The 27,714-nt window shown below is 40.7% G+C and overlaps 1 protein-coding gene across 3 annotated transcripts; it reads left to right on the top strand.

Moving 5' to 3' along the window:
- Nucleotides 1-266: 266 nt before the first annotated feature.
- prickle1b (prickle homolog 1b) lies at nucleotides 267-27,575 on the top strand. 3 transcript variants are annotated; one of them, XM_030148956.1, is made up of 8 exons: nucleotides 267-486; nucleotides 18,559-18,756; nucleotides 19,497-19,610; nucleotides 21,261-21,398; nucleotides 23,902-24,105; nucleotides 24,225-24,411; nucleotides 24,637-25,635; nucleotides 25,732-27,575. In XM_030148956.1, the coding sequence occupies exons 2-8, from the start codon at nucleotides 18,571-18,573 to the stop codon at nucleotides 26,700-26,702; spliced, it is 2,799 nt and encodes a 932-aa protein (XP_030004816.1). In that variant the 5' UTR covers nucleotides 267-486; nucleotides 18,559-18,570; the 3' UTR covers nucleotides 26,703-27,575. The 3 variants fall into 3 exon arrangements, with proteins under 3 accessions (XP_030004816.1, XP_030004817.1, XP_030004815.1); XM_030148957.1 differs by lacking the exon at nucleotides 267-486 and adding an exon at nucleotides 14,560-14,657; XM_030148955.1 differs by lacking the exon at nucleotides 267-486 and adding an exon at nucleotides 14,692-14,880.
- Nucleotides 27,576-27,714: the final 139 nt, after the last annotated feature.

Here is a 27,714-nt window from a genome sequence, read left to right as displayed (position 1 = left end):
AGAATACTTTATGACATCAATAAAACCTCTGTGTTTTTACTTTTCAAAATGGCACAATTAAAAATGGTGAATGAATTCTTCTTTTGTCCTGCCAAAATACACATGCATCTACTCAATATACCTAAACACTTTGCTGTAATGAGAAGTGGAGGGAGACGTGTGTATGTGTGTGAAGAGGGGGGAGGGGGGAGGGAGGGGGAAGCTTCTAGTTTAAGCCAATAGGCAAACAGCAGAGCTAATGTCATTTCTCGACGCTTTAACTTGGTGCCAGAGCTGCGCAGCGCACAGCCCTGGTGAGCGTCCCTTTCCTCTACCTTGTGCACGATCATGCACTGAAAGACTACAGTTATTACCCTGATTCCTGATTCCAAACGGCAGTGAGCTGTTTTTGTTGGTTGCAGTCATCCCGGATGTCTCTACAGTGTTGATTTTAATCTGATAAACGGAATATCCAAAAACGGCCCCGGACTGTTTTGCTTGTAAGAGGTAAGTGTCAAGTTTTGTTGGCTCAGACCCATTCAATTTGTGAAAGTCTTTGGTCAACTTTTCCACAACTATGTCCTTATTTTAAATTTTTGCTATCAAATAACATCCAAGAGAGTTTGAAAGGGGGTTTGCAGCGGATTTATGATCATTAGAATGTGTAACTCATGTCTGAAGAAACTGTTGGACCCTAATGGTTTGATGATAGCGCATCAAAAGTCAGATATAGAAAGTAGTTGTTGCACACTTTAATAGACAGACAATCCATAAAAGAAAACAAAGAATCTTTTTTGCTGAGCCTGTGTAAACATTTTCCTTGAAGGAACGTGAAAAAAGTGAAACTGGGGCTGAGTCTGGGGGATTTTCGCTTGGAAAGTGTTTGTGCGTAAAGACGCACTTAATGGTGGGTTACATTTTGGTTTCCAGATGTGTGGACTCAGCTGTTGCTTGTCACTCAGGTGGTCTGTGCTTTTCTCTCTCCGTCTCCTCTTTTTCCTCCTTTTACGAGCTCGCCGTGTCTTTTATGTAGCTCTTGAACTCCTCAGAATCACATCAGTGCTGACAGACCATAGCCTAAATCCACAGGAACATTGCAAACTGAAGCCACATCACTTCAGCCACACTGAGCAACTGAGCAACTGGGCAAGGAACTGTATTCCTGTTATTATTAAAGCTTCTGCTTCAGTTGTGTTTCTCAGAGCAGGTGTAAAACGTTTTTAATGTTTTTACATCAAACACTTCAAGTTGAATATCATAGATGTGCTTGACCTTCTTTATTGGAGTTCTTCCATTTGCCTCCCACTGGTATAATATCTTCTAACTCCATCAGATAGCTTAGAAATTACTTTAAAATCATGCAAAGGAAAAACAGTTTTAGACAGTGACGTGTTAAGGATGGACTTCTCAGTGCAGTGGGATTTGTATTGAAGCCAGTGGTGGCACCTAGTGGTGGGATGGATCTGTGAAGATGCTGCAGTAAAACCAGGAGGCTATAAGGTTTTGTTTTTGCATTGGAATGAGTGCTTTTTATTTATTTATTTATTTTTCTTTGTGGGATTGTTGGAACTAATCATAATATATAATGAGTGTGATGAGTGAACACAGTTAAAACTTTTGATTAAAACAAAAAATTTCTCTGAACTGGATTTATTCTGATTTATACTCTCAGAGCAATGGTACATCATTTCATACAGATTTTAGGAGAAGGCCATGGGGGTTTTGTTACTGACCATGAATGAAAAACTGCCATTGAGTTAGCTGATCCAGGATCAGATCAGTGAAGGATCAGGTGACTGAGGTGTGTTCTCCTCTGTGGGAGGCCAGTCCGCCAGACTATGCTACCCTTTGCTGGGGGTTACTTACTGCAATGCTAAGCCTTTGTTAATGAGTATGTATCTGTGTGTGTGTGTGTGTGTGTGTGCGTGCGTGCGTGCATGTGGTACTAGGTGCCCGTGCATTTGCAAGGCATGGTCTTGGTATGCTTGTGTGTGTGCATGCATGTGTGTTTCAGTGTGTGTGCATCCCTGTGTGTGTGTGTGTGTGTGTGTGTGTGTGTGTGTATGAGGTAGGTGTTTGGACCCAGGAGTGTAGCTGCTGTTAATTGGTGAACAATCTGAAACACATGTAAGAGTGAAGTAAAGGAGTAGCTGAAATGATCTGTATACTGACTGCTATGCAGGCAAATAAGTAATACCTTAATTCTCTGTTACTTATGCACAGGAGTGAAACTTTTACAAGCTGAATAAATTGCAGCTGAAGTAAAAAGGCTGACTATCCCCAGACAGTCAAATTAAGGAGAGAAGAAGAAGTTCTAGCCAAGGAAGATGTGAATCAGAGGGGAGGATGTGAACTATTCTTGAGGAGATGACCTTTCAGGTTATACTATAAGGCAGAGCATGAGTGGACATGTAACGTCATAAAATAATGAGTCTGGCCTTGGAAGAAGAAGTGAAGAGATTATGAATGCACCCTTGACTTTTGGTTTCACTGGGAACATGTTTTGTGCATGGATAGTTTCTAAATAGACACACTCATTTTTCAGAGCAGTGTTACTGGATTAGAGACATGAGGCTTCATCCTAAGGCTTTCATTTTCTCATATGCATCCCAGATTCTCATTCTCCAGTGGAACTTCAGTGCCAAAGAGGAAATCCAGCCTGGAGATTGTTTTGATATTGTTGGACACTCTCCTGGAAAACCTTTTTGCTCAGCGACCAAGGGTGTTCTGGATTTAGAGTCATTGGCTCTGCAGCTAAAACACCTCATTTGATCACAGCAGTAAAACTGTTTGAAGGACTCAAGATGTCCAGTGTTTTACCTTTTTGGTTCGAAACTGAAGAGACTCATTTGGAATGGAGACTCATTTAGCATAATGGAGACAAATTCTGTAATGCTTTAACAATTTGTGGTAACCTAAAACCTAAATCTACAGCACTTCATTGTTTTTCAACTAACAACACTGAACAGTATCTACTTTTAGAATGACTTGGTGCTGGTTGGTTGCTTTCTTATGTGTGTGTGTGTGTGTGTGTGTGTGTGTGTGTGGGGGGGGGGTCTTGCAGCATTCACAGATTTCTTGTGTCCCTGTGTTTAAATTGGAGTTCAGATTGGCATTACATTAAATAAATGGAACTAATAAGAAACATAAACATGAGTGTGAAGTGTGTGTGTTTGTCCATGTGTGTAAAAAAAGAGACCTCCATCTATTAGTAAGTCAACACTCTTCTTTCTGTACGCCTCTGTCAGCCGTATACCTCAGACCAGCATGTGTACACACAGGCAAGTTTGTGCTGTCATACTGGAATTAATCGTGTGTGGGGTTGTGTAAATCATTCCAAACCTCAGAAAACACACCCTCACACACACATGTACACCCAACACTTGCCAAGCTGCTATCCCCTGAAGTTGTGAAGGGCCAGCCACAGAACAGAGACACTGAAGAGTGAGCAGTGAAATACCGGCATTTCTCAGAAGCGCAGACACAAGTCTCAAGGTAATAATTTTACATGGAAACCAGAATTACCAGTCACCTGGACTGTTGTTGCACTAAGAGGTTAGACAGGAAGTTAAAGTAGGAGTTTGGGGTAGCTTACAGCCGAAACAAACCGCGGTGTGTGAAGGGGTGTAGATAGTTGGCCTTGATCTATGAACACTAATGGTGATCCTCGTGCTCATTGAGTGGTTACAGACCAAACCTTGCAGGCCACTCTGGCTTCACAAGCCTGATATTATGGTCAGCTTGTGGGGAGGAAAAGTAATCCAGAGCTTAGAAGAATATCAGACACTGAGTAATAGACTCTGAGAGGGAGTTGCACTGAAATCTGTGTTAAAACTTGCAGTAGAACTCAAACAAAGTTGCCCGCAGCACTTGTTAAGCGATGCAGTGATGTTGTTGAGAGGTCCTAACAGTTGCCTGCGAGTGAGAGTCGATTTGGCACCACCTTAATTACCTATACACACAGCTCTATTTGATGATGATTAAAGCCACTCACACACACACACACACACACATACATTCACACTCCTGCCCAGACACTGGCAGTCGCCAGCTACAGTAGTGATGGAGACATTAAAGGTGATGATTATTAGATCATAATAATTAAAAGGCTTTAAAGCTCAAGTTAAGGTAAACAGTATAGATAGAACTCTAGCCGCATATAGGAAGACAAGATCGCTGTGCAACAACCAAGTAATTATTCTCAGTCAAATGACCACCCTGCGGCAGAGGGAAGAAAGAAACACAAATGATAGCTTTCAGTTCAGTTTTTGATAGGGGAAGAAACATTAAAGGTCTCCATAACAGATTTTGGTTTGTTTGGTTCCACATCACTTGCACAATTTGTCTTTCTTAAGGCTGTTGTAATGTGAAAACCCCTTTAATTTTTTTTTTTTTTTTTTTTTTTTTTGCAGTTTAATGGTTGTGGTATAATTTTTTACTCCTCAGTTGTGGGGTATTGCAGGTTGGGAAATGTTTCTGACACCCAGGGCTTATGAATTACCACCATACAGTTTGACATAAGTCTGTTGGAGCTTTTAAAAATGCTTTGCAACAGAACTGAAACATTGTTAGAGAAAAGTTAACTTTTTGGAAATGCTTTTTAGAAGGTATTTATCATGAAATAATATTGCTACAGGTACAATATTAAATGGTTCAACCTGGTCAAAAATGGCATAATTTAGTTTAAAGAAAGATCCAAAATAGATGAGGAAAACATGATTTAGCTTCTGTCATTTCCTCTGAAATTAGTCTCATGTGGTCTCATGTGTCGGACACTTTGTTCCTGAAGCTAAGGCAAGCTCCTGCGCTGAATATCCCAACTCAGGCATAATCAGGGACACTCTGCCCCTCTCCCTCCTCTCACTGCATTTCTTTCTTTTTTTCCCCCTCTTTTCTGCCTCGCTCACACATGCTCATCCTTGCAGTTTTAGCACTCCACCTCTCTGTCAATATGCATGAGTCTGCAGATGGCACAGGATGTTCTCATGAGCTACCTCCCTGTTTTTTCCATGGACAAATGATGTACAGTCTGCTTCGCTTTAATAAATAGAAGCAGATGACGAAGAGGAGTGACTCAGTTTCAAGAAGACTTCCCTAAGGTGAAACATTGAGCATTTACAACATTCTTCTCTGTGATCTATGGCCATAGGGTCATCTGTCTTTAGGGACATGGTCTATCTGACTCAGTGTCTCCTCACACTACCCCTAAGGAATAGTAACCACTTAATTTACCCAGAAGGGAAATGGCTCCATCCAATCTGATGCCACCCAAAGTCAGGAAATGGACAGTTGTGATAAATAGTGTGTGTTGAGGGTGGGGGACCACTAAATTCATCAAAAGCTGCACATTTGCTGAGACTTTAACTACATTGTCATTACAAGTAAAATTCAAGAGCACCAAAAAGTAAAAGTGTTTTCTTTTTATAATGAGGTGCAGTCTAAATTCTTAAAGGACTTTTAACCCATTGCACCCCCTTAGACAAGCCCCCAACTGCCTTTCTGCTCTGTGGTAGAAAAAAAAAATCAAGCAGCAGCATACCCTTCAGCTACGACAATTTCATCTCCAAGTGAGGGAGAATGTTAAACATATTCACCCATAGCGGTTAGCCGATGAAAGCTTGGGGCTTTCCAAGTGTTCTTCACAAAACCAGTACAAACAGTGATTTGACTGTTGTCTGGGGTTCGGGGCTATAAAATCTGTTTGCTGTTTTTTTTTTTTCTCTTTCCTTTTCTTTTTTGTCTGTGAAAGTGAGCTTAAATTGCCACTTGCATTAATGAGGTAGTAAATAAATGTCTTTTGTGTTTACACTAATGACCTCAAAAAACCAGACAGTAAACTGGCGGTTAAGGCGTTCATTATCTCTAACCAGCCACCGTGAAATCCAACATGGGAGGGCTTGTTTATGTATATGCTCATGTATATATGCATGCATATAGACATGTGTTTTTTATTTATTCTCTAATTTGCATATACCTTTTAGTTTGTGTGCATATATGTGTGCATGCTCCCTTCAGAGAGAGGCCTCAGGAATCACCCCTCAGGACTTTTCTGACATCTGGTTGCTGATGGACAGCTTATTTCTCTGACTAATATGTCCAGTTAAACCCCTGGGAGCTGCCACTGTGCACATCATTACGGCCTCCCTTTGCTCTGCTCAGAACGTTACTGAAACCCCATCGTTTGCCTCAGAGAGGTACAAATATATGCTGTGTATTCTTTTATGCTACTTCCACCGGGGTCTGTCGTGCATCTGTTGCAGATTAGCCTTCAGTGTGTGTTTAGAGAGCTGAGCCCGTCGCCGAGCGGGACTGATAGTAAACCCAGAAGGTTTTAGTCAGAACTGTCAGGTAGGTCTGAATTAACAGAGAGGCCAACTGAGGATATGGCTGGCTGAGAGGAAAGACCCAAGGGGGGTTGGAGAAGAGAGACAGACAGAAAGAGAGGGTTAGACAGGCCCCAAAATTACACAGCAATCCCACCAAACGGTTTGTCTGTTTACCCATGAACCTCAGGCCCGCTACTCGAGGGTCGGTGTGGAATGCCAACAGCGGCTGCCTGGCCAAATTCAACCACAGTTCCTGGGAGAGGAGGCAGGCAAACACTCCGCAAAATGACCAGTCACGCAACTTTCCCTGTGATAGTGAGTTTATTTGAGTACAGAGCTCAAAGCTACTTTAATATAGCACATAGTCTTGATATCTGTCGCCCTTGTGGCATCCAAATCCACCACCAAAATGTTACTGTTGCCATGCTGAGCTAAGCTGATATCACTCAGCTGTTTGGTTAACTGTTCTTTCTAAACTACTTCTCTCTGTCTTTCTATTGCTGGATCAGTAACCCATATAAAGCTAAACAAAAAGTGCCTTTGGGAATCAAAAAGCTATATGGTTTCACACACACACCCTTCTTCGACACTATGTTGCCTTGAGAACTATGCCAGCCCATGTAGGCCAAACTGAGCCTGAGTGTGACACAGTGCCTCAGGCTGTGAACTTGGTCAGACCCACTGTTCCCAGCTCTTGTTGCATTTCCAGCTGTAAATTATGGGAAAGTGAGGATGCTGGTTGTGTAATATGCAGCTAGTTTGTATCTGTGTGAATGCATAAGTGTGTGTTTATCTGCTGTGCTTGACTGATGTACCACCCCTCCAGGGTCCTGTCATTAAGCGTCTGTGTACACAACCCCAATCCCTGGCCTACATCTATCTTTTATAGAGCATTCATTGGGGATTTGTAGAAACACACATACACAAAGCCACACACAGCCTATGCTAAATGTGATGCAACGCTTCTGCTTGTCTTGCATGATATGTCATCAGATTTAGCTGTGTTTTTATTTCCCTGTGTTTTTCTAAACGTATTCATAGGAACTGTTTGCATCTATTTTGAGTGACACAACTCATTAAAACCTTTAACTTATCTGTTTATTTTGGCTGAAACATAGGACACTCTGTCAATCAGTCACATGATGCTTTGATTAATGAAGGGATTTCACATAATGTCATCAGTGATGTTGCATCGTTCTCAGCTCATACCAGTGAAAGTGTTAAGGAGTTGTTGATGCCAGTAAAAATAAAAGAAGAAAATCTTTTTTTTCTAACTGGTGCAGCTGCAGTGTGTGACATTAAATTTACTGTTAACAGGAACAAGAGAAACTAGTTTCTTATCTTTTATTGTCATCTTTTGGCTTTCGTTTATAGTGTGCTATAATAGATTTCCTCTGGCTTTACAGCTTTAATGTTTCATAATTTATTTCCTGCAAGTTTGGACTATCATAGTGCATAAACTATCCATTTGTGACCCAGCAATGGCCCCTCTGTTTTTCTTGCAGTTCAAGTGAACCAAAACTGCAGTTACAGCAACATTTTGCAAGTAATCACGAACTAGACATTCTGGTTTTTGACAGTTTTCAGTTTTATCATCATGCCCCTCCTCCTGTTGCAGCTGTAAATATCCCTCTGCCCTCTTCCAGCTGTAAAGACTCTTTTTTTTTTAGTTTATATTCCAGGTCATGTGACCACATCAGCCTGGGTTTTTATTAAAAATCTTCAAACACACAAGATATACACACACCTCACGTTTCAGTGACCTCTGGCTTTTATTAAAGAAGGAATGCATCACTTAACAATATCAAATTAGCTTCAGATGGGTTGTACAAGGGTCCATGCTCCCCCTCTCACACAAAAACACACTGCACTGCAATGACAATAGTACTCTATTCTTTCTTAATAGGTATGACAGTATTGTGATGGTGTGTTTCTCACTTATATTCTAGTTCCTCAGAGAAATGTTAAGAGTCTGTGAGAGTACTTTTTTATTTCATGCTAATTTCTGGTATTGTGAAAGGATTTTCACACAGAGGTTTATTGAAAGTGACATAGTTTGCACTTGCTACCTTATTTAGCTCATCATTACCTTTGACAGCGCGATAGCTGAGGCTCACCTGTTCTGCCTGTGAAGGAAAGACAGACATTATTTGGTGTATGCCGGGATTTATTTCAGTGAACTTGCACATACCAAAATACGCTGGACAAAAATATAAACACAGTAGGAAGAACACTGTGTACCCTGTGTACTGTTCCAGATGGACTTTTTAACATCGCTGACAGTATTAGACTCAAGAAATCTGCTGTAAAGGCAGTGCGTGACTTAAAATATCACCCATGTGTGATGTTAATAATAAATATAATACTGCAGCACAGGCTCCAGTGCAAATGTATTTGTTAAAGTTTTCTTGCTCACAAGTCACAAGATTTGGCTTTTGGTTGAAGATATCAACAAAATGAAGCAAAGCCTGATATTGATTACTAGAAGACTGGGAAACTACCATTATTTTGACAAGCAACGTTATACATTTCATTTGTTGATTTGTGGATATGCATATGACCTCTCAAAAGTAATAATGAAATCGTTTGTATCCAAGACGATACTTTGACTTGGCAAGACACTATAGCCTACAGGGACATCCAGAGCTTGTGTGCAGTTGGATGCAAGTAATGACATGTATTAAGCAGTTAAATTATCGTGGACCCTGCCAAATCATACAAAAATAATGAATATAACTTACATTTAGACATGTACAGGAGGGGCCTCTGCACTGCTTGACGACTTTGTATTTAGCCCTGAAGTAGCATAATTCTTTAACATACTCTAATCAGATTGTGAGTAGTGAGGGTTTAAAGAAAATCTGCTTGATTGTCAGAATAATTGGGTACATATGCAGGGATATACACAGAACCAAAAGGGAAATAATGATTGATAGATACTGTCTTAAGGCTAAACAGTAGCTGTGTACAAGCAGCCAACATTTTCACTGGCCAAGGCTTTATTCAAACCCAGTATTTTGGAGGAAAGTGAATCGGATCTTGCAAAACATGTACTGTCTCCAAAAAAGTTTCAAGTTATGTCAAGATGTCTTTGTAAGATCTGTGCATTTTCTACGTCGTCATATGTTCAATAATCTTTGCATATGTTACATCAGTGTTTTTCAACCTTGGAGTCAGGACCCCACGTGGGGTTGCCTGGAATTCAAATGGGGTCCCCTGAAATTTCTAGTGATTGATAAAAATATATGGTAAAAATATATGGTGAGTCGAGAGAGACAATCCCAATCCATAAAAGACATGACAAACTGTGAAGCTGAAACTGAAGCACTGTGGTACTGTTTATCTGTCAAATGATCATTGTGGTCGGTTTCAGATGCTGCAGCTCTTTCATAATTCATAGTTTGAGTTATTATTTGTTCAGTATTAATTGTCAACCTTGTAAATCCAAGCTGGACTGACTGTACATATCCTGACCAAGGAAAATAAAATTCTCACTTTGTGCAGTAATCTACACCTGGCTTTTCTGCCTCGGTCCATAATAATATACATTATATAGACTAAATGTCCCCTAGAATTAACGTTTATTTGTAACATAGTATAGCAATCTATTACATGATCAAAAACAAATTAATTTTAGCAAAAAAACCCAAAAAAACAAAAACAAGTCTCCGTTTTGAATGTCTGAGGTCGCCAGAAATTTGTGATGTTAAAATGGGGTCACAAACCAAAAAAGGTCGGGAACCACCGTGTTACATGTTATGTGTTGTCCGCTATTGTTGTGTGAAATGATGGTTTGTGTAAATATGTGTGTTACTTTTTGCAAATGCAAAAAAAAAAAGTTATGTCAAGATAGCTTTATAAATTCTGAGAACAATCCCAAATACTGCCACTCAGTTTGAACCCAGAGTGCAAAGAGATCAGCATGAGAAAAGTCTTCATGTTCAGTCAAATAAGAACAAGAAGGATTTGAACACAGACAAGCACTTGACAACTTCTGATGCTTCCATCACAGTTAGTTGACAATTTCCTGCATTTTATTGCTGCTCCTATTGTCCCTGAGGTGTGTGGTTAACACCCCACGACAGTTTGCAAATCTCAATGGAGGGTTTTATGACAAGATGGTTAAATCACACTTGGCCCGGTAGCGTCGAGGAATATTAACACTGAACTGGCAAGACCACTGAGCACCACCTTTTCCACAGACTTAATATGCAGCATTGAGTCAAGCTGGTGGGCCTTGTTAGTGAGGGCTGAAGATCCATTTCCTGGTGTGAATGGCTGCTGAGAGGCGTCTGTCAGTGTGAATGAGGCTGAATGGGGAGTCATAATAGATGTGAATTGAGACGTGAATCTGAGGTCTTTTTGTAAAGCGGGTATGTGTGCGAGCTAGTTTGTCAGCTGTTGTGCTATTGTTATGTAGAACACTAGTGGTTAAAATCTGAAATAGATACAGTTTCTGTATAGATATTTTCTCATTTTTAAGGTCAAATTAATGCAGGATGCGTCTCATGTTTGTGGACCATTTGACCCAATAAACCAAGCTAAAAAAAAAAAAAAAAAGCATATATTAATTCAGCAATCAGTTCTAGGGGGGAAAAAGGTTCGGTGTAAGGGTTTTTGCAATGTTCCCACAATAATTCATGTATATGTGCTTGTCAGGTTTTTAGGATTTTTTCATTACCTAACACTTTAATGCAGATGATTTTACAATGACAAAAAAGACTCACACTGAATGTCTCAATTAAAGGTGTAGTCATGAAGCAGAAGATGTCACGGTCAAATTACAAGAAAGCCTCTCCACTGGGTTACTTTTCATGCCATCTCAAACTGTCTGTCTGCAACTGCGTCTCCTGTGAATTCAATTTATCTACTGCTCACCCTGACCTCTACACCATTACTTCTCACTGAATTACAGGATGAACATCAGCTATTTCAGAGGCTATCATTGAAAGTTACCAGGTTTAATTTAAAATGTTCTGACTGGCATTGAAAACGTAATGGAAAATGAAATTATTTCATTATGCAAATTAAATTTCTTAGAAAACATTTTTGCCCATCCTAGCTGCTCCTCATGTCTTTGCTCTCTGTTTAAACACCATCCCTATGTTCTGTTTGCCATTTGTTTTTTATGACACGCTGCCCTGAAACATGTTGAGACTCGTCATTGTCCTTGTTAATTTCTGTTTTGGGTTGTCTCCCCTTATATTTGCATTCTGAGGGATCAGTTATAAACCCTTCTCACCTCCTGAGATGAAACACATTGTTGGTGTGAACTAGTGTTATGTTATAATTGAGAATAAACCACAGCCGTGCTGGGAGAGTCTGCCCGGTAAACCATTCCTGCACAGTAAAGGTTAAGAAAAGGCCAAATTACCAACTGAGTACTGTTCCAATAGATAAATGAAATGCACAGCCAGAGGAATGAGTAAGTGTGCCGTGAATTTGTGAGAGTGTGTGCGTACACTTAGTGTGTAGTGTAGACTTGGTCTAGAATTTCAAGAACTGAAAAGGCCATGAGATCTTGTCTGAGGCTTAGGCCAAATCCTTTGCCAAGGAAAAAAAAAAGACTCTCTTTAGAAAGTCCTTTGAGAGACTTGATCAAAAGGTGTCTATCCAAATTCCTTCTGACTTTACAGAGTTTGGGGTTGGACTTTTGAGTATATTGACTGAATATGGTCCTTTTATTAACACTGGATATCAGCCACATGTTACTCAGTGTAAACACAGATGGAAAAAGTCTTGCAAACTTGTGATTAAATTGTCTTTACACATGTCCACTACTCATTGTGAGCTGCTGCTGATTTGTGCTTAAAGCCTTTAAGTCATATAAGTCTGAATTACACTGTGCTACTCATGCTCTGTGCGCTATGTGTTTGTATTCTTTGCATTGGGGTGAAAGGTCACTGCATAAACCCCCCATTAGTTATTTCCTGCTCATCAGCTTCAGACATGTGAATGTATCCAGGGCATCATCCATTCAGCACATGTCCAATTGCTCAGCACAATGCTAATCCATGATGCCTTTGCTTCATAATGACCAAGACCCACTGAAACGTTTGCACTAGGACAGGAGATCACAATATTTCTCACATTTTTCAGTGTCATGTTGCTACAAAGAAGTGATTATTCTTTGTGTCAAGGAAGTTGTGGTGTTGTGGCTACAAATTTAATATTAAAGAAATTAACATCTTTAACACAGATGATAAGGCTCAATTAAAAAGATATATAAAAACACTTTTCCCTGTTGCTGCTTCTAGTCTTTTCTAACAGTCAGCAGAGGAGATGGTAAGGTCAGACCGTCCTCTTGACTTTTTCTCCAGAAGGATTGGTCTCAAACCCCAGCTAACTTCGAAAGGCTAATACATGTGTCTGTGGTCAGGGGTAGAACCACCCATCCTTAGACCTGTCCTCTATTCACACTATAGCATTCCTCTCCCCTCTTTGTCTTTCTTTATTTTCTAAATTAAATACTTACTTGCTGAAATAAAAATAGATCTTTTCCTTTATCTGTAAGGCTTTCTTTGCCACTCCATCATCTGAATTTCCAAAGCTTTCAAAATGTATAGATACATATCTTAGATGGACATTATTCCTGGCCACAAAGTGGTTTTGCAAAGCAACAGTGAGATCCCGGGAAAACCTGAATGCTTTTCCAAAAAGGTTTACCCTCCGACTACGCTGCCAATCTCCTCTCTCTTTCTTTCTCAATTTCAAATATTTATTTGCATGCAAGGAAATATAGGTATTTTGGCAAAGCACATTTAACAGTCTCATGGTTTTGTACATGGAGAATCTCTTGCTCCATCTCATTCTTCTACGCTAGTTAGCAAAGCGAGTCATTTCTCATTTGTAACAGGTAATTTGGCATGTGACAAACAGCTCAGTTGCCTTCTCTGCTAGTTACTTTGTGGGGTTGTCAGGGGAGAGGCCATCTTTGTCTGCTGGACAATTGAGCAAACTCATTTGTCATTTTAGACTCTTTAAATGAAGCCGTTGCTGTTTTTCAGCCTTCCACTGTGATGGATAGTGCAGACTTTGCCCAGATGAATCACAGCGAACTTCTCCTGGTATTTAGAGTGCATTTTTGTTTTGTGTGTTTCTGCTGTGGGTTTTTTTTTTTTTTTTTTCATTCTGTAATTACTTATCCAGGTGCTGTGATTTCATTTGGAGCAAAACTCTTTGCTCGTATTCTGACTGACTGTCAGGAGTTTCCTGATGTGAAGTGCATTTTGACAATCATACCATTGTGATTGGCTGAAGTGAGAGATGAGGACCAGAGACCTCTCTCCTCTCGCTCATTCAGATGTCCAAAATAGGAAAGGGGGTGGCTGGGGTGAGATCCTTTTCGTGAGAATTTCCTGAGATGGATGAGGCTGGCTTGGGAGGAAGCACGGTCAATATTATACAAAAAAAAAACAAAAAAACTCCAAGAACAAGAAGAAGGATTTACTTTTGAAAGGGGAGATTTTTAAGTACCTCTAAGGCAAAGGAGAGATACTTCTAATGTGAAAACTGGAGTTAACTAATATCCTTTTTAGTAGGCTTCCTTTATTTGTTGCAAGTTATTTCAAAATAAAGTTTTATTTTCTTTTTCACCTTGATAACTCTAATTTTCCACAGAGGAATGTTGTTGAGTTAATTGAACAGCGGGACACTTGCGCCCACCATGTGGTGTAATCAGTAAGTAGAAGTTAATGTGACATTATTAAAGTGAATGACATGAGATGCATCAGACTGAAGACCAGAGGCATGGACCTGGGGCAGAGTGTGCAGTCATTTGCATCACAGAGAGGTGTTTTTTTTCTCAGACAGACAAAATTGATGATGGTCATATGCAAATGATTAGTAATACGACATTTGTATGAGCTCTTTCATGGGAGAAAACTGAATTTGGCATGCAGTGTGCTACAGTACTTTGTAGAAGACAGTCAGCAGTTGTCTAGCTTTTAGAAAAAACAAAGACAGAGGCCAAAAATGAGAAAAAGGAAAGTGAGAAACAAGAAGAGTGGACATGTCATCTTGCTCACAGGAATCCTCCAGTCAGGATGGGGGTGGGGTGGCGGTCACTGTGGTGGAGGGAGGGGTGGCGGGGTGAGGGGTTGTTGACTCTGAAGTACGTGTCTGTGTGATTGAAGTGCGGTGGCAAGCGATTTGCTCTGGAGGGGAGGAATGAGGGAGGGGCTGACAAGGTTTGACTGCTCTGAGCGCACACACTCTTTGCATATCCACTCACAACCTCTCCCACACACTCACAGGGATCACCATTCTCCCTGAGCATCACCTCACTGCCCTCGTCTCTGTTCTTTGGACTTCTACATTCTGGACTGGAATGAGCTGCTCCCCAGCTGCGTGGTAATAGCTGCGTCTTTCAGGCTCCACTACAGCTGATGTTGACTTTCAAAGGCTGAGACGTTGGGGGAATACTTCCTGAGTGGGGTCTGGAGCTGATTAGAGTGTGGATCCATTGGGCTGATGTTGCAGACATGTAGCCAGAACTTGAATGCTGTGACCAGGGGATTGTGGAAGTGAATGAGGGCTTTATTTAGAATTGGATGGAGAGATGCTTTTCCTGGAGGTAAACTTTTTGATGATTGTGTGCTGAAGAATTTGGTCAAATTAATAGTGCAGCTGCAGTTACAGTATAATGTGAATATGCTTGCACTTAAGTTACTTAGATCTATAGATGAAAATGCATGCTCTGGATGCTGGGAATATCTAAATTGTGCTCTGCATAAGTGGTGGCAAGGTGACACTGTTTATGCTGTCCTATTTGTGTTCCCACCTTTATGATATATGTGTGTCTGGTTGTACATATTACATCAGAGAAGCAGAGATGTGATGAAGTATGTGCACACTTTGTGTGTGTTCCCCTTCCAGCTGTGTTAATTCTCCTGTGCACCCCCTGACACCCATTTGGCCTTAAAATAACACTTCTTACCCGTCAAAGAGTGAGGATGACCTCGGCCTTTGAACTCCACAGTTTTCCTTAAGAAAATACTGTGACATGTAAGAAAAATAGACTTTTTACTTCGATAAAATAGTTTCTGAAATTCGTTGCAGGTACCTAAAGGTGTGACTATTTAACCAGTTCGGAAAACCTGAAAGACTAAAATACATTTAGGAATAAGATGTTTTGTATTAGACTATATGGGTCTATCTTCATCTGAAAATAGAAAACTATTCCTCTAGCCTCATTGGTGAAGAAGATTCCTTTAAAAGTGTCATTTAAGCGGGGGAGTGCACATAAAGTTAACCGTTAGCTGACTACATCTGGCCCATGTTTACTCAGACCCAATGTTGTGACTCTTTAAACGCCTTTTTCCAAAAAAGTTTTTCCCCTTTTTAACCCTCTCAACCTCCTCTGTCAAGTCTTCACCACAGTGCAAGTTTAGTGGAGGATTGAGTGGACATTTTGTTTTTGTGTTTGACAAAGACAGCCATTGTATTATTGCCAAGGGGTGACAGGGTGTAATGCGAGTTGCTGTGTATGTTGGCTCAGGAATCTGCAGTCACCTTTTCTCTGAAACTTTTGGAGATGAGAGGCAGGCGAACTGAAGGGCAAAGGAGGATGAACAGAAATCGTTAGCTCAGCCACTGAAAAAGAGACAAAAATTGAGGAGGAAATTTGGAAATGGATATGAATAATGAATAATGCATAAGGAAATGTTTTAGGAGCAATTTTTTTTGTGTGCATTCACTAAAACTATCCCTGTACCTGAGCAACAGTATGAACATTAAAATAATAACAATACATTCAATTACAGATATATGACAACAAAATAACTTCACAAAAATGACTTCATCTAATTGCCCCACTTATGGGTCTTAACTGGGTTACAAGAGATAAAGCAGAACAGGTAAGAAAAGCTTCTGAGTGATAACATTATCTATCCTACCATAAAACCTTATAGATTAGTCACTGAAGAACAAAGCAGCTCCAAATACCCTTTTGTCCTCTGATAAGAACCTCGCTTTGAGTTTTAAAAGCATTTCTAACCAGTAGATTCAGTGTTTGGAAGCCTTGGGCCTCATTCAACTATATGCTAATTTGGAAATGCTAATATTTCCCCTTTGTTGTAACTTGAGTTTGACTACACAGGGAACTATGGGAAGTCTGTAGGGTGGGTGGGATCATTTCTACAAGGATGGGGCTGTTGGAGGTGACCCTTTGGGGGCAGCTTACATAAAGCACCTGTGAACCTATGCTGTTGCCCATAAAGTTGGAATTAAATATTGTCACCTCTTTTTATGAATTTATTGTGATGTGATTTATTCTTGATAGATAGTGTAACTGGGAATCAGTATGTAATTATTGTACCTGGTCAAAGGTGATTACTGATGTGTTTAAATAGGGATTAAAAAAAAAAAGGAATGTGTTTGAAAACAAAATTCTTCCAACTTCATGGGCAACAGTGTATACAGTCGTGGGAAAAATTATTAGATCACCCCTTGTTTTTTTTCAATTTCTTGTTCATTTTAATGCCTGGTACAATTAAAGGTACATTTGTTTGGACAAATATAATGATAACAACAAAAATAGCTCATAAGAGTTTAACTTCAGAGCTGATATCTACCCATTTTCCATGTTTTCTTGATAATAACCAAAATCCCTTCAGTTCTTACGTCAATATCTATGGCACTGTACTGACAAAAACAGTGCTTTTAGGCATTCCATGTTTTCTTTTCTGTCTGTTTTAGTCACATGATACATACAGGAGTTAGTACTTAATTGCATAACCGTTGTTTTTGATGACTTTTGATGGGCTAATAATTTTTTTCCGCAACTGTAATACACTCCTGATAAATCATGACTAATGGAGGTTGTTTTATGTGATGAGTAATTCACTGTAAGACATTAGTGCAACAATGAAGCATTAGCATTTTAATACTTTCAAAAGACTTCAGTAAGTTACCTAGTATAATGTTGTTGTTTTTTCTAATGGAAGCCATCAAGGCCTTTTAATGTCACTGACAGTATTGCTTTTGTTTCACAACCTTTGGCGTGGTGCTCTTTTGCTGTTTTCAACCAAATAAGCTCTATTCTGATCTGCATTTGCACGTCAAAGAGAAAAGGCAAATCACGAGTGGCTTTTTCAGCACATTGAGACCAAAGAGTTGTTATCAGGCTGGGGTGGGGGGCTCTGAAGAACATGGCCCGTGAGATAAGAAGGCTACTGCTAAAGGCGGGAGACACACAGTGACAACACTGATAAATCCTTGTTGATTTAAGAGTCTAACTGGTATCTGGTTGTAAAAAAAAGAAAATAAAAAGTTGTGTCAAAGAAAACTGTGCTACTGAAAGAAAACAGCTACATGCGTGGGCCCATAAATTGCTCTCTAGGCTGTTTTTTTGTATATTATTATATGCAAAGTGTGGATTATTTATTGCTTTTTCACCACTGTCTAGCACTTTGTTACAAAAAAGAAATAGATGTTTGCTGGCTAACATCAGAATTTTTCTGTTTGATCATGTTACGTCAGAGTATTACAATCTTATAGAAGTACTGTATACCCTGTGTCTGTGCTGACTGATACCACGTGGTAATACAAAGGTAGAGGTTTTAACGTGAATACACAAACTGGCTCTTCATGCGTCATATGAAATAAACAGACAGTAAAGGAGGAAGGAGTCCTTTACACCTCAACACAAAGTCATGTGCAGATCCTCCAGCCTCATGATGTCTCTTGTTGAATAAGTACCTCATTCTGGAAAATCCTGGTCGAATTTTCCATCATATATTATCCAAAGTTTGACTAAAGTGCCCATTTCAAAGTGGGTATGTGCTGTTTTGAAAACTTATCAAGTACAGTTCTGCAGTGGATAAACAAAGTGGTATGATGTACCTCACTGAATGGATGGAAAATAACTTAGTTATTCTTGAATGTGACTCAGGAAGTTTGAGTTTCAAAACAATACCATTGGTGTGATGTGGTAAAAGAACCTTTGTCATCTCTTCCTTTCCTGGTTCTGTAATGTTGTTTTTGCACTCTTACAACAGGGATGGGATCGAAACAATTATGTTGTTGAGAAACAGAGATTTAAACTAATTGAACAATTATAGGCAGTTACAAAATACAGGAGAATTTACAACAAATCCTACATCAGCAACATTTGAACCAATCAGAAAGAAGGAGTGAAGAGTTCAAAGTCAGACTTAAGTATCAAGAAAGCAGAGATTACATTAAAAAATAGGTAGAATGGTTTTTTTTTAGCACAAGGTAAATCATCCTAAATCCTCCATTTTGTTCACAGCACCCTTGTGTGATGAACCTGGAGTGCAGTGAGAGAGGGGAGCGTCCTTCACCTCGAGGCCCAGACATGGAGCCTCATACCGGAGGAAAGATGGGGAAGATATCAGTAGGTTTTCAGAGGAGCTCCACTTCAGATGACGACTCCGGCTGCGCTCTGGAGGAGTACGCTTGGGTGCCACCAGGACTCAGGCCTGAGCAGGTAAGACACTACATATCTACGATAACGAGTCAGCCGGGATAACGATGTAAATCCCAGCAAAAAATCGCAAACACGCACATACTGTATTTGAGAGTCTGGTGTGAGAGTTTCCAAAGGTGGAAATAGTAGAGCATGAGAGCAGGACCGCGTGGTTTTTAGTTCAAATAAGGTTATGTGTGGATATTCTGTTCTCTATGGCTCACTAGCAGATTAGTTGTGCCACATGTTGACTTCTCGCTGATGCCCAACATCTGGCTGTGGATTTTTCCCCATTCATTAGTGTGAATATAAGATATAAATACAGCACAACTCATTCAGGCGTTACTGGTTCAAGGGCTTATAAAGATATATATATGTCCCTATAAGTCACTTTTAATCTCGTATGTGTCCACGAATGTCACAGTCAGGCATTTGTGACTGCATTCAGATTGACATGTTTGCCCCACAGTGTCACAAAATAGGGACATACAGCAGGAGTCATTATTTCTTGATATCTGTGTTGCCTTGTCTTCTGACTGACTGAACTCTCCTCTATGTTCTATTTTCAGGCTGTTTCTTTTACTCTTTTCCTTTCCATCCCTCCTACTTTTCTCCCAGGCACACTGATAACACCACTGCCCTCCTCACAGTAACATGGCACGTAGCTGATCTGAATGACCATAAAACAGAAAAACACAATGTAGAGTCAAGACCTTTGATTTTCCGTGAGCTGAAGTTAATGTATTTGACTTTATCTGCAGGTTCAGATGTATTTCTCTCGTCTGCCAGAAGACAAAGTGCCATATGTCAACAGTCCAGGAGAGAAGCACCGGATCCGGCAACTCCTCTACCAGCTGCCACCACATGACAACGAGGTAGAGAAAATGAGAAAATGAAAATGAATGACAGTGAGAGAGAGAGTGAGACATAGAGATGAGGAAAGGGATGGGAGGAAGAGGAGGCAATGAGGACTGCTGCTAATCTTAAAAATAGCTCTGTAACCTCAGAACTTTGAGTCTTCACAATGATCCTGATTTTATCAATGTATGGATACTTTTACAGGGTGGGGAAGCAAAATTTACAATGAACATTTAGTTGTTTTTTCTCAGCAGGCACTACGTCAATTGTTTTGAAACCAAACATATATTGATGTCATCATCATACCTAACACTATTATCCATACCTTTTCAGAAACTTTTGCCCATATGAGTAATCAGGAAAGCAAACGTCAAAGAGTGTGTGATTTGCTGAATGCACTCGTCACACCAAAGGAGATTTCAAAAATAGTTGGAGTGTCCATAAAGACTGTTTATAATGGAAAGAAGAGAATGACTACGAGCAAAACTATTATGAGAAAGTCTGGAAGATACTATTAAAGAAGAATGGGAGAAGTTGTCACCCCAATATTTGAGGAACACTTGCGCAAGTTTCAGGAAGCGTGTGAAGGCAGTTATTGAGAAAGAAGGAGGACACATAGAATAAAAACATTTTCTATTATGTAAATTTTCTTGTGGCAAATAAATTCTCATGACTTTCAATAAACTAATTGGTCATACACTGTCTTTCAATCCCTGCCTCAAAATACTGTAAATTTTGCTTCCCCACCCTGTATTCAGATAACATATAAAGAGGAAGCATGTTCCTGGATAATACTGACCTGATAAATCCAAATAATGCTCATTCTAACATTTCTAAGGATTAAAGTAAGGTCAGCAGTAAAACCAGTGTTTTCTTGTAAAACCATAACAATGGGCACATTCCCTCAGTCAACTGACAAAAGTTCTTCTGTGACAATAAAGAACATGCCATCGTCTTCTGTACAAAAGCTTTATGGTGTGTAAACCAGCACCCCTTTCACATCGCTGTTAATAGAGTTTACATTAGGAGATACGGTGAGGGGTTATCACCAGAAGGGACGGACGGACGGGGGGGCGGGGGGGGCGGGGGGGGGGGGGGGGGGGGGGCTACTGTCTGATGGAGGTGGTCTGTATGCACACATGGACGATACACACACACACACACTTAGACTGAGCAGTTTTATGGTGTTTGCCTGCAGACCTGGTGGATGAGGAGGCTAACTGCTCGCTGGTGGATTCCTTGCGTAACTGTGGTTAGAAAGGATAAGCACTCTATGTGTGTGAAAGGCAGAGACAGGGACAGCGTGTGCGTGAGCTCACACGCCGGCATCGTTTACTGTTGTTTAGAGAACAGCCGGGTTGGTTGTTAGGATAGTCTTGGTCTTTTATCAGAGCCATCATCACCATTTCTAAACATTTGTGTATCGCTGCCGTCATCTTTTCAACGCAGCCTTGAAGGGAATTAGCTGTAATTAAACCCTTTTCCAGCCATTTAAGGACTGTGTGTGATACATTCTCTCGAGGCTGCATGCAAAGATGAAAGCTGAACCATCCACAGTTGTGCCTTTAAGTGCAATTGCATCCTTCTAAGTGGCTCCCTCCTGCTAGAAATTGCCTACTCTTCTGTTTTTTTTTGGCCATTTTAACTCTCCTTTTTTCTTCTACCAGGTACGTTACTGCCATTCTCTGACTGAAGAGGAAAAGAGGGAGTTACACATGTTCAGTGCTCAGAGGAAGAGGGAGGCACTTGGGAGAGGAACACCCAAGATCCTGCCCCGAGCTTTGCAACACACCCGCTGTGAAAATGTAGGTGCCATACGTAATTACCCATGAGCACACAAACACACACACACACACACACACACATGCATATGCACACATGTATCACAAATCCCAGACCACTAAGATCTGTTTGCGTCATTTAGGGCTCACATAGCTATAAGGTAAGCTACACTGAAACCAACTGGTGGGTTTTAAAAGTTATTTATATCCAGAGTAACACCCATTATCCTTTCCTAAAGTTTGGCAGCCTAAAGCACAATCCTGATTTGCTAAATGTGATGGTTTTAATCATGGACATAGACTTCCTCATTAGGGTGAGAGAGGAAGTAGGGAAATTGGGAGGCTCATGCTCAAGCCAAGCAGAGAAGTCAGTTCCTCGTGAGGAATTTGGCCAATTTCCTGCCACCAATCTATATCTCAGCATGACAAGCTACAAAAAAATGTACAGGTTAACAAGTAATTCTAGCTTAGAGTCTTAAAATCTAACTTCTTCCACGCAAGTCACAGTATGTGGTGGATAATTCCATCTCTCAGTATAATTACATGCAGCTCAGCTCAGTATGTGTAGTTGTTTCCAGACTGTTTCCAGAAACAAGTCATATCTTTAAAGACAGTAAGATGCAGACAGACAAATTTCTGCTTCTTTTCCTAAAAGAATGTGGATTAAATTAGGTTATATTCATTCATTGCTACATTTGAATTATAATGCATTCTGAAATGAAAGCATCCTTAAACAATGATGGGGGTTTTTTTTATTGAGCAGTGTCTTTTTCAACCGTCAGTACTAGTGCACCCACAGTTTAGCTCACTGAATAGCTGCAGAGGAATTCAACTCATGATTTGAATGAGTTTCTGGATTTTGTTTTGAGATTCCGACTGCAGCCATAGTGAGCTTTGAGCAAACACAACACTGGAAACTATTCTAAAACCTAACCTCTGTTGCCAAATTGTGATTGGTGACAGTGTTTTAAATATAACATCAAGCATCATTTAAGCTGCTCTTGATCATATTTCTGAAAAACTCCCTTTCAGTGCAATAAACATAAATATTACTGTTATGTGGCTTCTGGCAAATTTAGCCTCGATGAGTGAGTAAACCACATCCTCTGCCAGGCATCCAGGAAGCGCAAACCAGCCATGCTAATACCTCCGGACAGGCAGAAGTACTCTGTCACCAGTCAAACACACACTCATCAGAATGGGTCATGTCACGCACGCTGAAGTGATCTGAGACACATCCACTGATATTTTTAGACATATTGTACATCCCAGTCTATCATCAATTTGGACAAACCTACATACATGCACGTTCATGCATGTTCTTGCTATACGTGCATTTGGACAGATATATCATGAAGACGTGGGGGTGCACACACATTTTTCCACACATGTGCATATGTTCACACACAGTTTGTCAGGCTATGGTTTCCTGGTGCTGTAAATCCCAGAGACACACAACACCCTCATATCCAAGGCCCCTGTCTGTCCACTCTGGTAATAATGTTTAACAGCTGGCCATGCTATCCCATAGCAGTCTATTGGTGGCTCATGGCTCTGCTGGGTTGTTCAGACATGGACATGCTTGAACAATATCTGCCTGATACCACATCCATGCGGAAGTCATTCAATCTTTTGACCAAGGCCAGTGCTAGTTAAGAAAACAAAAATACTTCCTGTGTTACCAAATGAATGCATTAATAAGTTTACACCAAAATACAACAGCACTGAATGTAAACGTAAAATAATTTTATAGCTGGTGCATGTCCCATAGCTTTTCTAAGCAGATATATTCATGTTAATATTATGGGGTTTTTTTGTTTGTCTTTTAAACATGTAGGCCTCACACTTATCTTTTCCTCTGGGATTATCTACCAACCTTTGGAAAGCGCCTTCATTCATTTTCATTTGCAGTGTTAGCAAAGATATGGTGTTGTAAACTGTATCATGGAAAAGTATGTGTGTATGTGGTGATGGAGGAGTTGTCACAGATGCAGTACGTTTTAATATCAATTGTTTTCGTGGCCTTGAAAAGATTTAACCACATTGTGCCCATATCAACTTCTCTACCTTTGTTGTAACTGTAACCATTATAGGATTCATTGGTGTATTTTTGAAAGGATCATATTCCTTTGGCACTTTCAGTATGATCATGTGTAGCCTTCTTTGTTGAAGCATCAGTGTTGTAGATATGTGCAATATTTTGAATAGAAAGCCTCATAATCTCCTTTTTGTTTGTGTTGCATTCTTCATGTGTCACAGGCATCAGCTGTATGAGACATCTATTTTGAAATGACATTCCTTAAAGGATTTATGTCTTGCCTGTGTTTGTTTCCATACACTAGTATTCAAGGTTCATTCTCAAGGTGGTGTTCTTTTCTCCAGATTTATAAATAGACACATGAGTGAGGTTCCAGTTTTGATGCTAAAAGCATTTATCACTGATTAGTCAAATGTGACAAAAACGGCATAAACAAGATTACTCAAGATTAATCTCATGCATCATGTGTTCTTTGTGTTTAATTTTCAGTGTGGTGGAGGCATAAATGGAGGGGAGATGGCAATTTTTGCCTCCAGAGCAGGCCCGAGCCCCTGCTGGCACCCGGCATGCTTTGTATGTTCAACTTGTCAAGAACTTCTCGTGGATCTCATCTATTTTTACCAAAATGACAAGGTCCTCTGTGGAAGACACCATGCTGAGCTTCTCAAACCACGATGCTCTTCCTGTGATGAGGTTAGAGCATCAAGTCTAATGTCATGACTCCTTGATGTTCTTGTTCAGTATACCATGACAATTCCACAACCAAGTGCTCGGAACTTAAAGAACTAACTGCTGAGTGTGTCTTATCTTAGATCATCTTTGCTGATGAGTGCACTGAAGCAGAGGGTCGTCACTGGCACATGAAACATTTCGCCTGTTTTGAGTGTGAGACGATGCTCGGAGGACAGCGCTACATCATGAAAGATGGCCGACCCTATTGCTGTGGCTGCTTTGAGTCACTGTATGCAGAGTACTGTGAAGCCTGTGGTGAAAACATAGGTGAGTTTGTGTGTTGTGTACAATCAACAAATAATTGGATATGCTGCAAAAAACCATTTATCATTTGGGATCAGAAAAACTATGACTATGAATAGTTTCAGTGTAGTTTACATAACCAAGTACTGGCCCATTGTTGCATGTATCTCCCTTCCTGGTAAATTCTTATTCCAAACATAAATGTTAAAATTACACCCTGATGATTTTCTTCTTCCCACCATTGTCTAGGTGTTGACCATGCCCAGATGACCTATGAAGGTGTACACTGGCATGCCACAGACCATTGCTTCTGTTGTGCACAGTGTAAAACATCTCTGCTGGGTTGCCCATTTCTGCCAAAGGAGGGCCGCATTTATTGCTCAAAGGCCTGCAGTCAGGGGGAAGACATTCATGCCTCAGACTCCTCTGATTCTGCCTTCCAGTCTGCCCGCTCACGTGAATCACGGCGCAGCATCCGCATGGGAAAGAGCAGCAGGCCTGCCGAACAGTGGAGGCAGTCACAGCTGTTTACCCCCGCTGCTGCTGTCCCCTCGTTCGAGTACAAGTTTGGGGACTGTGAAGGTGATGGAGATGCTGATGGTGACATAGATATTGTAGGGCGTAAACTGGCCCATTTAAATATGGAAGAGGAGAGGTTCTGGAGGGAGCGGGAGGAGCAAGATGCTGGGGGAGAGGAGGATCCAGAGGAGTGGGCCCAACATGAGGACTATATGACTCAGCTCCTGCTCAAATTTGGGGACCGTGGAATGCAACAGCAACTTCAGCAACCATCCCTAAAATCTCCCAGCCCTAGCATTGAGAGAAATAGGTTAATAAGCATCTCTGACCCATGGCTGAAGCCTGATTCTACATCTATGGGGGTTACCCCCTCATCTCCTACCCCTGCTAGTCCCACCCAGAGCCAGACGTCCAATCAGTCCAGAGCCAACAGCCTTAGTCCTGGGCTAATGAGCAAGAAGAATCTGCCTGAAATGTATTGGGCTCAGTCCCAAGATGGGTTGGGAGACTCAGCTTATGGGAGTCATCCAGGCCCTGCTAGTGCAAGAAAAATTCAAGAGTTGGAGATGGACCAGGATCAGGATCAGTCAGGGACAGGAAGACAGGCCTTCTGGCCAGACACCCGGCAGTGGTATGAAGACTCCCTAGAGTGTATCGCAGACGAGTTGAGGAAGGTTGGGCAGGGTGTTGGAGACTCCATGGATTCCCTTGCACTTTCAAACATCACTGGTAAGGAAGTTATTAAAAGCAGGAACTGTGAAGACATGTTTTTTTTCTTCTGAACATTTTTTAAAAAACCTGTCTGTCTGCTCTGTTCCTTATTAGGTGCTTCTGTGGATGGCGAAGGTCGAGATAGACCTCTACGCTATTCCCTTCATAGCATTCAGGATCCATTGCTGGGGACAAATGACTGTGAGAAGATGAGCAACATGGGAACCTTTAATTCCTCTCATCTTCACCATAGTAGCAACTCCCTCAACCTTAACCTGGAGAAAGGAGAGGTGGGAACAGAGGAAGATGTTACTTTGGCCATGAGGGGAGGAACAACTGCAGGACTTCTTTCATTGTCCCCACATTCAGAGGTCCTCCCTCCCTCCTTTGTCCATGCTCCTGCTTTGAGAAGGAGCAAGTCTCAGTCCAGGCCTCCTCAGATGGTTAAGTTCTCAGAAGACACTGTAGACAATGGGTACAATGATGGGTTTGACGTCAGTATGAGAAAGCATCCCATGAGCGAGAAACCACAACGGAGGGTGTACTGCCCAGATGAGATGAGCCGAGACAAAAGCCGCCCCACAAGCCACCACGGCCGCAGTAGGCAGCACCACCGACAAGGCAGGCACCACAGGAGTCGCAAAACCCGTTCAGATAATGCCCTTCACATGGTGCCTTTGGAAAAAGCACAAAGGCTGTATGAGCCCCAGCAACAAAGTGTGATTGACCCCGCAAGAGGAGGTGCCATGCTACTGCAGCATCCCTCCCACAGGCTGCCCCTGGCCTATTCCCACACCCAGTCTGACTACATGCTTCAGGGTTCAACACAAGGAGATCCTCGGGCAGAGAATTTCATGGCTCTTTACAGGGATGAGGATGACTGGTGCTCTACATGCTCTTCGTCCTCATCAGACTCTGAGGAGGAGGGTTATTTCCTGGGACAGCCGATCCCCCAGCCTCGAGTGGCTGGGCACTATTATGCTGAAGACTACCCAACTAGGGTAACAGCCCTCTCATCCCAGAACCATGGCTCACACATTAGGCGCAGAAAAAACCATCGCTCCAAAAACTGTATCATTTCTTAACAATTCAGACTGTTCTTTAATAGTGTATATTACGGTACACTAATAAATTTAATACAGATCCTCTGAGCATATGATGCTTTAGAGATCAAATACAGACTGTGTATAGTGCCCTTACAGATGGAGCATATCGTATTTTAGGTCCAAATCTACTGAAAGAAGAAAATTTTAAATAAAAAATGACCATCTGTCATAATTTTGTATGTGTGCAAATATGCCTTAGATACTGGGATTTTTTTAATTTAGCACTAATGTGATGCTTGGACTGGTATTTTAGGAAGCCTTCTCTTGGATAGCATTGACTGACACACTTTGGCAGAGTGAAGACACACTTTTTTTATTTCAACATTTGCCATGAAGTTGTTTTTGCAATGTTTTATGATCAGTTACAAGTTTTTCAGCAATACCTTTGTTGATGTTAAAATGGCAACGCTATTGTACACAAAGGCTGATAAAGGTAGAATATAGAAACTAACCAAATAATTATTTAATGCATAATAGTACAGAATGATAATGTATATACTAAGTTAAAATTTTAATACTGGTATTTTTATATCTGTGGTTTAAAAACTGTTTCTTGTGAAGTGTTTGGAAAAAAGCTGTTGTAATCGTAAACATAACAGACCTCATAAATATTTTGGGACACAAAGAAGGCACCACTTCATTATTCTGTTCTTCAAGTGCCATGATAGTTGGTAAAACTATTGAATTTTTAACACATATTCCAAAATGCTCACTGCTTGTGTGCAAAATATATAAAATGGCAGTAGCAACCTGATTTTCCATATTCAGCCTGTCTTTTCACTACCCTTGCTTTGCCATAGCCAGTTAATTGCTTTGTGATGTAAAGACGCTTGTAATAAATATTTTTCTTCAAAACTTTGAGTGGTGACATGTTGATTATATAATTACATCCCTTCTTCATGCTCATATTTTCACAACGAGGAGCATCTTTATGAATCACCATCTGTAACTGTAGGTCATATAAGTATTTTAATAGAAGTGCTGCTTAGAG

Source organism: Sphaeramia orbicularis, chromosome 12 (assembly GCF_902148855.1).
Source record: "Sphaeramia orbicularis chromosome 12, fSphaOr1.1, whole genome shotgun sequence".
Taxonomy (NCBI): domain Eukaryota; kingdom Metazoa; phylum Chordata; class Actinopteri; order Kurtiformes; family Apogonidae; genus Sphaeramia; species Sphaeramia orbicularis.
The sequence above is the reverse complement of the archived record's forward strand: the minus strand, read 5'-3'. Positions and strand labels throughout refer to the sequence as shown.